At 28.4% G+C, this 17,149-nt stretch overlaps 1 protein-coding gene across 2 annotated transcripts in view; it reads right to left on the bottom strand.

Moving 5' to 3' along the window:
* LOC136973445 (microsomal triglyceride transfer protein large subunit-like) overlaps nt 1-17,149 on the bottom strand; it is a 59,035-nt gene that overhangs the window by 37,951 nt on the left and 3,935 nt on the right. The window contains exons 1-6 of one of the 2 annotated variants that reach the window (XM_067268169.1): nt 11,415-12,049; nt 8,389-8,576; nt 7,613-7,828; nt 7,410-7,526; nt 5,634-5,779; nt 827-915 (exon numbers count right to left, since the gene is read on the bottom strand). In XM_067268169.1, the coding sequence (XP_067124270.1) occupies nt 827-915; nt 5,634-5,779; nt 7,410-7,526; nt 7,613-7,828; nt 8,389-8,576; nt 11,415-11,439 (781 nt within the window). In that variant the 5' untranslated portion in view covers nt 11,440-12,049. Of the gene's footprint in view, nt 1-826; nt 916-5,633; nt 5,780-7,409; nt 7,527-7,612; nt 7,829-8,388; nt 8,577-11,414; nt 12,050-17,149 lie in introns of those variants that run through there. The other variant, XM_067268168.1, reaches the window with a different exon arrangement.

Below are 17,149 nucleotides of genomic sequence, written 5' to 3'. Positions count from 1 at the left end.
CTAAATATTTTCAAATAATTATTTTAAATGGTATTTATCTAAAAAATGGATCCTATTTGATATAATAAAACTGATTATTAGATAACTTGAGCTTTTGAGAAGTTTACTTTATTCAAATTATAGTTTACTTTTTAAATTAATTTTAATATAAAATAAACATTTGTATTATCTTACATTAAATTTCATAGAACTACATTGTTGCTAAGATGTAGAAATTGACCAAAAATATCATAGGCATGAGATCGTACCCTCAATTTCCCAATTTGAGAATATCTTGACAACAAATTCAATGGGCAGAGGATTGTATGTTTATCTGGTAGAGTACAGCTTTTTGGGGCATTGTGGAAAGAGAAAATTTCTTATCTTGTCTTATAACAGTTGAAAATCTAAAAACAATTATTAGGAACTGTTTTAAAGACTTACAACTGTCAACATGGAGAAAGATATCTTCAATAACACAGGGAAAATTTAATTTTCATCTATTCTATATGCAAAATAAAATTTGTACAGAGAAAGACAGAAGTATTAGTATGCATGAGCACTTTGTGCCTAATCTCTACTATATTGTGATAAAAATTACAATTAATTCATAGATTATTTTTCCAATTTAACAAAATTTGTTATATTGAATATTTATGAAAATTGTCTAATTACATATATAGAAGCAGAAGTTATAAATTAAAAATGAATATATTCATTTAATATATTTATTTATTATATGTAAAACTGCATTTCATTTATAAATTAAAAATTTTAAATTTATTCAATCAAATATAAAACATTTCAAATTGAAAATTATATTCAAAAAATAATTGAAAATGTTTACCTTTTGACAATTTTGACAATGTTTCACTAAGTGTGTCTCCTAATTTTTCAGAATTCATTTTTTCTTGATCCTTTAAATTTAATTCATATCTAAAAAATAATAATTTCGTTGAAATTATATTTTATCAAATTCCCAAAATATCAATAAAATTAAATATCTTTTAATGAAGATACTTTATAATTGTATCAAGAAGAGATTTCTGAAAATTTCTCAAAAGAAAGCAATAACATTGTATTTATAGAGACTAATCAGTTACTCAGTTTTGTCGTTGGAAAAATACATATTGATTCTTTCACTGTAGCATGTTTGTATCTCTGATATTTAATGCATCATATTTCTGTTATTGTTCTGTTATACATAATCTGATCTTCTAAAAATTTTTTATAGCTACAGTATAAAGTGTTGTTTATTAGCTCAACTAAACAAATAAATTCATTAATTAATAGCATGTTTTATTAGTGAAGTATTGCCTTAGTTATATGTGATCTTTAACTGTAAAATCATCTGAATTTGTCCATAAGAATTAGTTAACTCCAGAAGAAATAAGGAAGGTTAAGGAAAGGAATAGAAATACCCAGGTTTTTGCAGAGAATGTGCTCTTGGATAAGACACAAGTTCGGATCTCTCTCTTATTCGTAACCTTTCTGTTGTCGTAGACCTTTCGTCTACTTTTGACTTTGTCATCTTTTCTCAATGATCCCTTGGCAATTTGCAGTCTTCGATCGTCCTTCTCAAGTTCTGGAGCACTGCATTTTTGCTGCCTACCTCTTCGGGATTCTCACCCAGAGTGCTTCTTTTTCTGTTCATTTGGCCCCAGGGCCCCACTCCCTCTTTTGTTCTTAATTTCGTGGAAAAGATAACCTACCCAAGGGCAAAAGGGTTAGACAAGAAAGTTCTAGAAAGAATTCAGAACAAAGAAACAGGAAGGAAAGCTAGGATTAATTCAAAATAAAATATACAAAATATACAATATCATGGCCGACGGCCACAATATAAAAGTTCCTAAATAGTAAACAGTGTAGTGCTCTGTCACTAATTTGTTATATGTATATTTTTTTTCTTCCTTTTATTTTTTATGTGTATCGGGATCAGCCCTGCATTGGATCCCTACATTGTCGCGATATTTTTTTTTGTAAAACATTCCATTTGTTGCGTACCTCCGTCTTTGGCAACCACTCATTGGTCTGGGGTTGGTTGTGACGACATAACGTAACTGGCTAAAAGCCCCGGATGGCGAGGGTTATAAAAGGGAGTGTAAAACATGCACGAGGATCTTTTTTCCTTGGGACTTCACCGTGGACAGAGTGGAAAGTACGCTAGCGGAAGGATACTAAAGTGAGGAAGCTTCGACAAAGGAGGAAACGAAGTAAGGGTTGAAGGTAGCTGGACTCAGGTTTGGACAAATCCGTTTGCATCCACATGGATATTCCACCCAGAGTGTAATAACTGTTGATGAGAGATATAGGATAAAGGGAATAACCCATACAAGTGTGTAGTGCACCTGTTCCTGTTGAAAAATTTCTTGTTCAGATCGAACAATATTTAATGAATGTGTTGGTTCTCTCAGCATGTACTCTTCATTGTTATATACTGTAAATATTACTATTAGGCTAAGTGGTTCTTTATTTTAGCAATTAATGTAGTAGTGTTTTGATTGTTGTATTTTTTTGTCATATATATATAAAGTTTAAGATTTCCTTCCTGGAACCTGTGTTCGAGTGATAATTCTTTGTACGACCCTTGTGTTTTCCTTACCAACTGTGAGACCGATTTTTATCAATACCATACTCACTACAACAGTAATAAGTTTGATTGCAGGTATGGTGTTTTATTATTATAGTGAGAGTATAGTACATATCTGTATTAGGTATAAATAAAACACTTTTGACATATCTTAACAGAAATAGTTTGCCAGTAGGTTGTAATGTCTGACTTCCTTCAACAAATAAGACACTAGCCAAACTCACAGCCTTAGCCCACCAGTGGCTGAGTGGATAAAACCATTGTATACTGATAGTTAATTGTGAATTCATGGCTCACCAATGGCCTGGCTATATGGAGTTTTTTGGGTTTTCTTAATGCATTTACAACACCTAAATAGGGACCAATTCCCATAGAAAGTCCTAACAGGAGGATTGTCTATGGGAATTGACCCCTATAGATATAGCAATTTCCCATGTGTCACATTGATGTAAAAAAATAAACCATACTAAACCCATAGCCAATCAGAGAAAAACAGTGTTAATTGCAAGAATGTTTTTCAACTACAATACATGCTACCAAAACATAGTAGCTGAACTGTAATTGACACTTCAGTCCATAATTTGAGATATAAATGTTTTGGGAGAAAATTACATAAGATAAACATGGAAAATATATTGAATTTAGGTTGAAAATGCAGGGAAAAAATAAATTTTGAGATAAAGAGGTTTTTTGAGATAAACACATTTGAGATAGACAGGTTCGACTGTATATAAAATGGATACATATATGAATATATAAATGGATATAATGTAATTTCCATTTACATTTAGAAAAGGACCCTTATGAAAGAAAATTTAAAGAACATAGAAATAAAAAAACACCCAAAAGAAAATTTAGTTAATATTTCAGAAAGTATGTTAATTGATTCTCAATGGTATAAATTAACAGAGGGTGCCTCTATGCGTTGAATATTGTAATAAAAAACGCAGTCTAAGATTGTTGTATGAGAATGTTTATATCAAACACTTATACAGTACTCCGTTTGAATAAACTGATACCCACCCACTTTAAATGTAAAAAATGAAATATAATACATAATCACTGGATAAATGTAAGTTTTTTGGAAAATCTTAAATGAATATGTTTTATACTGTTAAAATATATAAAGTTATTATGAAATGTTTTAAACCACAATAATTTATATTTTTATCATATAGTGTATTGTTATATATACCTATGGAAGATAAAGATAAAAATATAGAAATAGAATTTAATATGTGCCCTTATATGATATGTAAGTGTTTGTATTGTAGAAATCTTTTTACGTGATATTTAAATAACGTTGTGTCCTTAATTACAATTTGTATATAAATTTTTTTTGAACAGCAGTGAAGAGGGGTTGGAAACTTAAACCATTCTGAAATGCATTTGTAGTTCAATTTTTGAAATAAAGCCATAGTTTTCTGACCAAAAAGCTGTGAGATCATCTACCAAGAAAAACTCGGGTCCAGACAGCGAGTGGTTAATTAATAGGACACTGTACATAGAAATTGAATAAACAGCAACCATACTATATTAAGATCAATTTATTTAATTATTTATCTAAGTCTCTGAGTCTATGTTATCACAATCTCTGATTATCTTAAGTATCCTCAGTCTACATTATCTTTGATAATTCAGATTATATTGTATTATTGAAAATATAAATAAAACCAATAAGGCATATTTATGGAAAGAAATATATAGTTCAACTTAAAAGTAAGCTGCTATTTTATCTGCAACACTTACTACCAAGTTTTTTGTACAAGGATTGGCAAGATTATAGCTGGAATGAGGGGAACTGGATGTAACCACTATACATGGCTTTTGTTTTTGTGTGTTCATGATCAGTTAACAGTTCAGGAATGTCTATCTTGTAGAGCAATACATCAAGATATAAACTAAATTGTAATTAACTTTCATCAGTGCACTTTTTCAAATTATTTTAATTTTAATATGAAGCACTGATTCTTGAAAAAAACATTTTATTTACAATTCTATAATTGTTTATATCTGAATACACCATAACTGAATGTTAATTTGGAAACTATTTATGACGTATGCCTGATCATATGAAAATAGGTTGTGCATATAGTGAAAGATTAACCACTCTGAATGCTACAGCTCATCAAGAAATTATCCAACATTTCATCACCTTGCTGCAAGATGATGAGTATGATTGCTGGCTCCAGGAGGATGGTAGAACTTGTCACACTGCTGGCTCTACTATAGAGATACTGAAAGAATTTTTTGATAAAGACTCATTTCTGGAGGACTGTGGCTACCAATCCAGGAGACTGATAGCCACAGTCCTCCAGAAATGAGTCTTCATCAAAAAACTTATAAGCCAAGACTTTTGTGGAGTTACTTAAAAGACAGTCTACAAGAGCAATCCACACACACCTGAGAAGAGTTAATGGTTAACATAACCAATGCTGTCATAAAAATAGATGCAGGAATGCTATGCACATGATAAAATGTGTTGTAAGTGCATTGAAAGAGATGGGTATCATTTCCAATACTTGTTGTAAATACTTGTACAGTACATATTCATAAATAAGAGTTATGTGTTTGTGTTGAAGCTATTCCACTTATGGTTCACTTCTAAGTTGAACAGCTTCTAAATTTGAAAATAAATTATAAATTTAGGAGAGTAGATAATGTTTCTTCTGATACTGAATTAGAAAGATTTTAGAGTTGAAATTAGTTAAATTATAAAAGTGTTAGTTTTTATTTCATAATTTTTGCCACTTAATTTTTTTTCTGAAACAAAGATAAAAGTCTTTATACAAATAAAAAATCTAGTATCAAAAAACTTGTTAATTTATGCATATCTGCAGAGTACACAGAGATCACTAAACCACATGACTATTCTTCTACATACAGTAATATAATTAATAGTAAATTAACTTATTAATTTTAGAATTTCTTGAATGTTTCACTTAATATTTATACATAACTACAAATAAAATATTAGAACATGCATTTTATGAGGTAAATAAATATGTTAACAAACATTAAAAAATTATATTACACATTGAAATATAGTATATAAAAAACTTACATAGATTTTACAGTTATTCCAGCTTGTTTCCAAAAAGTAGCATCAGTTTTTAAATACTCCTTACCAACAATATGATTTATTACCTTATTTTCATCTAACAATTCATATTCAGTTTCTGATGAGAATAATATTGTAGGTGACTGAATCTATTTAAATTTTTAAAAATAACTTAACAATAAAATTATACAAAAATGTTTATGCAAAATTATGAAATGATATTAAAATAATTTTATTATTTATTCTTTATAATCTACTTAGTAAGAAATTTATGTATGAATATTTAAAATAATAATTATATGCAATGTATAGTTAAATAAAATTAGAAAAGATCTAATATTGAGAGTTCTCTTATACCATGGTCAGTATTTCTTTGATCTGCAATATCATATGTTTAAATACAGGTATACCTCGAGTTATGTTGTTTCGAGTTACGTCGTTTGTCAAAAAAGTATATGGAAAAATAAAAATCAAGTTTATGTCATTTTATTCAACTTTACATCCATCTGCCACAAATATTGAAGTCGTAATATCACTAGAAAAGCGTTAAAAGCACATAAAATCATATTAAAATATGTACATTTACAGTAAATGTTAATATAATCATCATAAATCCTAAAGAATGAAACATGAAAACATCTGTGTTTCTGTGTTGTCATCTTATTTAGCGGTCTTTAAGTGCTCATTATTGGCATTTTCTACTGTAGTTTCGACTTACATTGTAACTACACAAGTAAATTCGACTTACGTCACCTCTCCTGGAACCAATTACCGACATAAGGTGAGGTATACCTGTACTAATTTGAACTGTTTTTTCTATATTATCTAGGTACATTAATCAAAAATTAAAATTTAAATCACTAAAATTACTAACAGATAATAAAATGTCTATTTTTAATGCAAATTCTTTCAATTATCATTTAAATAAACGTTTTATTTAGATAAAAGAACATAATTTAATTAATTTACGCAAGATAGGTCAGAATCTTCAAGTACAAAATTAGCAATTATAAGAAAATTTTGAATTCAACAAAATTATTCAATAATTAACAAATACAATCATAAAGGACTTAACATAAAAATCAATTAAGGAAATAAAAAATGATTTCATGTTCAGCAAACATGAATTAATAATAAATCCTTAGTCTAATATTTGAATTATGTTATATATTTTTTAATAATTTATTTAAAGAAGCTACACCACTTGAATCAACATATAAAAACTAACAAATGTTATTTTATAATTTACTTTAATTATGAACAAATTGCCTCATATCACTATGCTACAGGTATGCTCTTGCCTAAAGAAAAAATTTAATTAAAATCCGACAAAATGAAACATCTCCATACTAAGTAAAGTTAAATGCACAATCTGACAAACTGAAAAAGTTTGCTTCAATTCTGTAGTCAGGTTATCATAATATACATATATAAATATGTTATAACTGCATTATAATAATGTTAAAAAATTTGTATAAACTGTATTTAAATGAAAGAAATCTAATAAACAGATATTATAAATTAAATGAAATTACATATTTATTTCTTTGTATTATCAAATAATTTTATGAATCTATTGGAGAGTTCATTTAAAACACAATAGAGTCTAACATTCAATAGTAAGTTGTGTGTGAACCTCGAAAGTTAAATGAATTGGAGTGAAAAGGTATTTGGAGCTGTATTAATGACTCTGTATTCCAATAAAGAAGAAATTCATGGAACTATTGGACATATTTATTAAAAAAATGGATATACAAATTTCTATAAAAACATACAAACCTTGTTAGAATGTAAATGATGTGAATCTTCTTCAGGGTATGTACAAGAAACTTTCTGTTTTTGAATTTTATTTTTATTTACTTTATATTTCATTTTACATTCACCAGAAACATCTACCTATTAATTTTAAAATATTTTTAATATACAAAGCATATATACCATGCATGTAAATATACATATATCTATGTAAATTGTAAATTTACCTCTGAAATCTCTGTGCTAGTTGTTTCAATTGTTTGTAATTGAAAATTACTAGCAATTCCTTTTAGTATATTAGAAACATCATTATTATTTGTATATATTTTTTCAATAATTCCATTACTCCATAATAAATATAGTGGAATATTTGTACTCTCATCTAACATTGAGGTATATGAATTTCCTTTCCTGGAAATGGCATTAATTTGAATTTCCTTCAACTGTAATATAAAATAAACAACATATTCCTTAAATAATTCATTAATATATATCTTATTCAAAATCAAATTTTGTACATCTATAATTATCTCAAAGAGTGATGTTTTTAATAATATGCCAAACCATCACTGTATTGATCTAGTACCAAATTACTTAGAATTTAATTATTAACAGTAGTGGTAAAGTAGTCTGATTCAATATGATGATTTTTTGGCTTATAATCAAATTTTGGTTTTATTCAAATAAATTTATTTAATTAAAATACTCTCAGATTTTTTAAAAACTATTGTCAATTTTAACATGAAGAGAGTTGTTTTTAATAAAACTTTATATATTCTTTATTCGACAAAGACAATCATATAAATCCATTTTTTCTTTTAGCTCTCTAGAAACAGAACTCTATAATATGCAATCTTTTTGTTTGATTTTCATATACATCTTTTGGAGTTCATTACATCTGAATGTCATGCAGTGTCAATATTGATTTTTTACTGTTTTAATGTATTAACAAATTTTGCTTCAGTTTTTACAATATTCTTAATCAAAAATTTATTTACTTTACCTTTAATCTAAGAAGCTTTTCATTAGGATTCCTGTTATCTTGCCATAACGGAACTAATTGAACTTCTGATGATATTTTAAAATCAACATTTTTAGCAAAATCTTCTTCTTTAGTAATTTCATTTAATGAAACAGAGGATGTATATCTATAATTATATACAGTACCTACTTCATAACTATAAACTAAACCTGAAATAAAAATATTTTTATCATGTTATATATTTATTTAATGAAATAAACTCCAAAATAATTCAAACATAATAGATTTCTCAGTATTTGAAAATCAATTTTACTTACGTTTCATATTAGTTAAGGATCATAAAATATACTGTATAAATGTCAAAATATATCATTAAATTTAAAATATTTATAACAACTGAGAACAGGATGTAATATAATGTTAAAAAAACTCACCAAACTATAAAATCCAACACTAAAATGTTAATTTAAGAAATACTTAATTAGAAAAAAAATTGCATGTCCACAAATTTAAACTTTTAACCTGAAGATGACAATTTAGGAAGTTTATGGAAAATATTCATTTTTTATTAAGTATTTCTTGAATTAATGTTTTACTGCTGGATTTTCTGGTTTGGTAAGTGTGTTTTAAATTTAAAATATTAAAGAACCAGCTTGAAGAAGTTTTAATATAATTAAAGAAAGTTTTAATATGTTGTGAATTTTTAACATTTTTGGAATATCTTTCATTTGTTCTTCAGAAGAAGCCATTACAGTATATCAAACAAATAAGTTTTTCTTCGCATATTTAACATAAGGCACATATATATATATATATATATAAATTGTATTATATAATATGTTTCTAACTATTCCATTAGTTTTCTGAAATACCACACTATTTTAAGGGCTGTCTAAAATTTATGTAACACAGATACAAGTGGGTGGTTATGCAGTATTACAGATCGGGATATTTACAAAAATATTAAGTACTGCTAGGATCTCAATTCATTTTTGTTTCTGAAGTGTTGTATAGCATACTGTATTGTTTATGTATTACTTTGTATGTTATATATGTAATGAATAACATAATTTAATTTTCAGTACCCGATACTGTGTATTATTCCTTAGTATAAAATTGAGGATGTGTATTACATAACTTTGAGGATGAAGATGTGCAATAGCATTATGGAGTGTTATACAGGTGGAATGGTAGTTGAAATGTATGAAAATAGTGTTACATAATTTATGGATGTTTCCGTATCAGAAAAAGTAATTAACATTTTATTTTATTTTTCTAACAATACTTTTAACATCATGGATACTAAAAAAAAGCTTTCTCATAGTCAACATAAATTCAACCAGGCCAATAATGAAGGAAGTTGTATAGTGAGGAACAGATCCTAACAATAAACCAAACAATTGCTGTAATTAATTGGGCTAATTAAGTGCTACTATTAATGATTAACTATTAAGTAATTTGGTACTAGAGGTAAGTGCAAGGCACCATCTCTTATTAAATTTAATAATTGAAATATTTACTAATTAATTAGTCCAATTAATTACAATGATAATTTGGTTTATTATTAATACATCAGGCTTTGGGATGTTTATATATATATAGGGCCTAACATACATAGATCATAGATCTAACTATCCACAATCAACTGCATATTTTGTGAAGCCAGTGCAAAGTATAAATGCAAAGCCTTTTGAAAATGCCCTGTGCAATGCATTAACCAAGTGCAGGGCTCTCTAAATGCAGTCTTGTGCAAATGCAAAGTTGCACATAAATGAAGACAACTCTGAAAAAATCCATGAATATTTCTGAGGCTTTAATCTAGACTTGAATCTGTATTCTTAGAAAGCAGGCTAATTTCATTAACTTAACCATTTGTTAAACAATCAATTGCCTATAAAAATTTCAGTATTTTAATATATCAATATTATTTTCTAAAGTATTCAATTCATATCACAGTAAAAAATTAAATTATTTTAGGCCTACCTAACGTTCTGTTATTTTCATTCTAAGAATAATCTAGAGCAGGGATGGGCAACCATTTTCTATGTAAGAGCCACATTTTAGAACTTTTGAACTGATGCAGGCTGCATACAAGAGAAAAGAGAAAAAATGCCAATAAATCACAATTATTTATTCATATATAATTATAAATTAGCATAGATATACTTAATTTAGCATCTGGAACTGATGTAAATGTAATATATCGGAAATATTTGGTTAAATATTAGTCACTGCTAGTTTTAGTTTCGATATGTCTGTTAGCTGGTTTTTTGTTTTAATTTTTACTAAATTCATTGCAGACAAACTATTCATGTACATAAGTTGTAGAAAATAACATTTTAATTTTTGCCGCATACTTCCTTAAGCCATATATTTATTCATATTTTATGCAACACGGGCTGCAAAAAATATTAATGCAGCCTGGGAGCTGTGGGTTGACCATCTCTGATCTAGAGGGTAATCTAAAGAAATGTAAAATTTTATATTATGATTAGCCACTGACATACTCAACACTGATATTCAATTTAGCATGTTTTAAATAGTTCAGTTACTTAATCTTGTTATTAAAACTTTTGTCTGCCTGACGATGGAAAGAGCTGAAAACATTATTTAAGATAAAATGTTTTAATTTCCATTTTCAAAACATGAAGTACTTAAGGAATATATTTCAGTAATATAAAGTTATATTTTAAAATATTAAAATTTGGTGTAATGGGTAGTTTGATTTCTTAATATTTTATGTGCAATATAACATGGAATTGCCTTTTCTGGATGTGGGCCAAAAGTGATCATCATAGGCTTCTGGCAGGCTGCGTATTTTTTCTTACAGAGTTGCAGGTCTGTTGGTATCAACTCCACAACTACCAGTACATTAGGTACTAAAATAACATATGCTAATGATATGCAAACTAATAATATATAAACTTTAGTTTTTTTCTCATCTTTTTAATTGCTCAACTTTAGTTTGAATGTTCCTTGCCATGAATATCAGCTTAAAATTAGAGTCATATAATGACATAAGGCAGAAAACAGTAAAATAAAATTACATTGCCAAAGACTCACTGACCACATATTAAAATCTCACAAGTCACAGGAGTTGTTCATTTCTACTCTGAAGAATAAACAAAATAATTAGAACATGATAGTTACAGGTTTTTCAGCTGTAATCCAGTTTGTTTCTATTTTATGATCTAGGACAAGTGGAAATCATAAATATGATCAATATCAAAATTATAATGGTTTACAGTAGGCCTACATATCTATTTTATATGTATCTCAACTTATTAAAAACAATTATGATAAACTGTAAACAAAAATATAAATCATATATACTAAAAGCATTTGGTATTTCATCCTATTCATTCCATTTCATTGTTTCATCCTGTAGGTATTATATCTTGCTTTAGAAATAAATCATGAAAATATATATGGGAAAAAGTTTGCAATATATAAAAAAACATTTTATATTTATTTCATATATAGTTTTTCGTCGTAACAGGCAAATATCGGAAGGTCCCTGTCTCACAAAAGAGGTTTACTAAACTCATAGTTCTGTTAAATTTAACCGTGAATGTCGTTTCTACAGATGATCCTGATAATTGGACACAAGTGCAATGTCACATTTGCACCACGTTACAAAAAAAATTTAAATTATTTATGAAATTTTCACATACAGATCACTGCTTTTACTTGTTTGTTTATTAAGTTATGGCAACACTTGGGTGATCTGTCTAGGGGGGATGCCTTCCGGAAGGTCTTTTTAAGGGTAACTGGCCCCTATTCAGGCATTACAGATGTGGAGAAAACGCAGAAAACTCCATGTGGCCCATCCTGGCAAGGTGCAAACCTATGACCGAACTCCCCGTGTTCACAGATTGGAACTGCTTGACCACTGGTGGGCCCTCACTGCTTTTACAATCCATCAGGTTCTAAAAGACTGTTGTAAAGTGATCCTCTATCCATAAACTCAGTATCATTCCTAGGATCATGTTCCTGGAAAAGAGTTGTAGGTTAAACTCTAGTTTCCTACATCACGACGGAATTGTCCATCCATATAATCAAAAACGTCAAAAGATATTCGCTCCCTAGTCACAATGACGTTGAGACAGAACGTGACTTCTAGATTCCACATCCCATTATGTGATTTATTATGACTTTTCCTTATATAATACCATACAGACCACGGCCAAGAAAATGTACTTCTTAAAAAGTATTGACATAACAGTCGTAGAACTATTGTAAGAGAACTACGAGTATCGCTGGCGCCATCTATGGACGTTAAAGTTAATTTATAGATGATAAAAGTATTTAATTAGAGAAATATAACTGCATTTTTTATTTACTTTTTTAAAAAAAATAGCTATAATTTTCTTTTTTTGTTTTGGAAAAAATGAATTTTACGAAAAATGTTTTTCTAATAAATTTTTCTTTTTGATTGATTAAAGAATAAAGTAGGAAATGTTTTTTTTTTTTGTTTTGTTTTCTTTTCTTATTACAGTAGAGCATTGATTATCCGACTTAATTGGGGACTGGGGTTGGTCGGATAACCGAAAAGTATGAAAAAATACATTAGTAGTAAGGTGACCAACTTTTTTACAATGAAAAGGAGGACGCAAATAAATCGAAGGAAAAAATATTGTAAATAAAATAAACATTTTATTCATTGCAACAATAATACACGATAATAATCTCTACTGGATGCGTATGTACCGTGTTGTGTTTCGGTAAGAAGTAAACAAAGCTACTTGCATGCAGCACAATCTCTTGAGGTCTCCTATGCAGAGCACATTCGTTTCACGATCGCGTTTTGCTGCACTGTACCGAGCCTTGATGAACCGTCATGTCAACCGACGAACATCACATCACATTACCTGCAACGGATCGGTTCGGCATCAATCGAATATGGAGATTTACAGATTAGTTTTCAAATATCAAAAAAGGAGGACACTTTTCGAGGGAGGACAAAACTTACAAAAGGAGGACGGTTGGTCACCTTAGTATAGTGTATTAGGCCTGGTTTAAATACTAGCCTCCCTTTCATGGTCGAGCCAGTGCTGCCAGCTAAAACATGCAAAAATTTAACAAAAATAATATTAAAGTAGCCAAGACATAACCAAATATTGTAGCGCCACATCACTAGCGGACATTTGAATTTGTCGACTAGAACGCGGTCGGTTAACCGATAAGTCGGATAATCGATGCTCTACTGTACTGTATTTGGTTTAATTTTGAATTATAAATAAGCAATCAGAAAAAATTCATTATATTTAAATGTCACTATGCCTAGAAAAATTAACTACTAAGGAAATACAGTAGTTAAATGCAAGGGCGGATCTAGGTTTTTCGGGGCCGAGGGCTTTTTGAAGTCCAATGGGGCTCCATTTTTACCATATTTACCAAACTTAACCTAATAAGCTTAGAACGCTCCTGTGCAGTGTCACGTGACTGTAAGTTACATTTTTTTCTGGAAAAACACTAAAAGTTTTAAATAATTCTTCCATAAAACCCGACGAATTTAAATAATACGAAATACCTAGGTCTGTTTAATAAAGATTACTAATTTACCATCACAATTATGCAAATGAATAATAAAAAACGATCAGTGCGCAAAATCCCCCGAGAACTACGTCATCGAAATAAATTTCAAACGATCACGTAATGCTAAAACTTTCTTGCATAAACATTGTAAATTTTATATGCGTTTTCGATAATTCTAACAAATTTAAATAATACAGAATATCTAAATCTGTTAAGTGAAGATTAGTATTTCACCATGAAATTTATGCGAATTAGTCATCGAAGAAAGTAAACAAACGAGTGCGCAGAATCGGGCGCCAAGGCGATAAATTTAGAACGATCACGTAACCGAAAGCTAACACTAAATAATGTAAAAACATGTTTAAAAATTAATGTTAATGTAGAAATGAACAAAGTTTAACAGATTTCATCAAAGACAAGAGGACATTTTTCCGTTTACATGCACAATAAATGATTAGTTCTTTGAAACACTCGGCTTTCACAAAAAAAAAAAAAAAAAGTCGATATACACGAATAAATAATAATTATTTAATTAATAATGTTTATATCTGTTTTAAGTTAATATTGTAAAAATTACGCTATTTAATTTTTCTGTTTGGCTTTTATAATTCAGAGTTTTCGAGTAATTTACTTAAAATTCAATTTAGTAAACGGAAATAAAGATAAGCTATTAAAAATAAACAGGACAACACAATAATTTTTACATAAATTCAGTGTAAATACAAAAACGAATTATATCAAAGACAGGATGAATATGCAGACATGCCTCCAACAGAGCTAATAATTCATTGTCACTTTACTACTGTTTTTTGTTGTTAACAAGTTAATGTTTTAGAAGAAAAATACATATTCTTAGTGAAGGAAGATAAACGTATTAAACTATAATATTCAAACAAAAATATTCATACCTATATGTCGATATTAGAAATCTATATTTTTCCACTATTTGAAGTAATATCATGACACGAATATTAGATATATGAAATACGAGACATAAACATTTCTTTCGGTCAAATAAATTATGAATTAAATAGGTTTATTTAGAAAAATTCAATTGTGAATAACTGAGGTGAAATATAAAGAGAGTGTACAGTATTTTTTTTATGTGAGAGTATCTGCGTTTACAAATTATCACAATTTCCAGTTTTTATACACATTATAATGCTATAATCTAGGAAAGTGTGTTTAATACATAATAAATAGTACAGAAAGGATAATAAAGGAACATCAGCAATTGTAAATAATGTATTATTTACAGTATTGTTCATAAAGAGAAATTAAATATATTAAAAAACATTTCACCAGAAGAAAATTGCCAATATTTTACGTAAATATAAGTAAATTTTATTATAATTTAGATAAAAAAGGCATCGTTTTTTCCACGTTTACTATACGATAAGCGCTCAATTTAATGAAAAAGTATTAAAAATTTATGATAATAATTTAATTTTTGTGGGCCGATGACACTTGGGGGCCCAGAGCTTAACCCTATTAGTCCCTATGTAGATCCGCCCTGGTTAAATGTATTGTACAGTACATACAGTAACACGCTATAGTATAAGGAATAACTACAGTATAAGGAAAATATACAGACCTTTACCTAGAATGTAAATTAAATACAGTAAAATCCTAAATGATAAATATTCCAGTATTTCATTTTCTTTAAACATTTCCACTTTAACTGTATCCTAACTAATACATTTTCCACAAAGCTGTTTTCATGTACGAAAGCGGATGTTTGCATGCAAACTCTGAACAAACATAAGCATACAGAAAGTTTTATAATAAAATTTTCCCAAAATTAAATAGCAAATATTTAATTATCCGTCGGTTTTCGATAAACATTATTTATTTATCATATCATATAATCTTCCAGTTAAAAATAATTAAAAATGCTCATTTGTTAAAGATAAGGCATTGAAATAAATTTTCTATAAAATACCAAAATTTTATTAGTCAATTAAATTAATTTAACATAGTTTTTCTAATAAAAATTATCCAATTATACGATTGGCTGACATTAGTGAAATACCTGTTTCAATATCACTGAGATTTGATTTTAACATACGATAAAATTGCTTTGATATTTTTTATTTCCATGTTTATGAACCGAATAAAATCTAATATCTAATATATGAGCAACCAAATGGCCAGGCACATGATCGAAGTTGCTAACCTTAAAGACTTCGTATGACTTGTTTAAATAAAAAAAAATCTTGTAAAAATGCTGGAATAATTGCTTTTATGTCATAATAAAGTTTTTAAAAATTTTGGCAACAGTTTGTATAAACTATGCGGGAAGTGTGTTCTCGTAAATATTACGTTTATAGAAAAATTATTGGGCTGCAATTTGAAAAAAAAAAAACTGTAGAGCTATAAATTCCCTGTCGTCTGTCTGTCTCTGTCCTTCCTTAATCTCGAGAACGGAATTAAATAGTTGAAAGTCGAGACTAGACATGGAAATCGTAAGAGAAAAGGACGAAATTATCTATATAGGAACTTCCGATTTGTACTACAAGTCATGTTATTTCAATACAAAAATTTTCCCCGAAAACAATTAGATACATAACCAGCACAACTCTATTGTTAACAGGAAAAGTATAATTTACAGGGGAAAACACTACTGCATTCCAAGCAGGCAAGTGCTTTGTGTTATCTGTAGCAGTAATGACATAATAGCGCATATATTTCGCGCTACGTCACTGCCGCAATAATTCAGTGAATATAATATATATTTTTTAAAATTATATGCTTTTTTGCAAGAATTATATTTAGTTAATTATTTTGTTAAGTTTTTGCCAATAAATGGCGCTACGTGTAATCAGAAAATCGAATGTAAATAAAAATTAATTGATTTATAGAAATACATTCGATATTTTGGGGTGGGGTGTACGACATGATGTAAGTTAGAAGTATTTGAATGTAACTACCGAGTTTCGTAGCAATTTGTCGAACAGCCTAGGAGTGTATAGCGAACAAACAAACATACAAACATCCTCATTTATATATAGAAATAAAAGTATTTAAGTCATTGATCTTTAAAGTTTCTAGAAAACATGTAAAACTACATTTTTAAACTGATTATTTTTACAATTAAAAGAGCATAAAATCTTAATTAAAATTTATTTTAAAAAATTTGAATGTATAGATTTGAAAATGTAGATTGGTGGAAACCTTCAGTAGGATTTAGCTTCGAATATTCATGGATGATCTAATACCGTACTAGACAATGTGTTAGTCTGTG

Source organism: Centruroides vittatus, unplaced genomic scaffold (assembly GCF_030686945.1).
Source record: "Centruroides vittatus isolate TY-2023 unplaced genomic scaffold, ASM3068694v2 contig_3175, whole genome shotgun sequence".
Taxonomy (NCBI): Eukaryota; Metazoa; Arthropoda; class Arachnida; order Scorpiones; family Buthidae; genus Centruroides; species Centruroides vittatus.
Note: the sequence above shows the minus strand (reverse complement) of the source record. Positions and strands in the feature narration are given on the sequence as shown.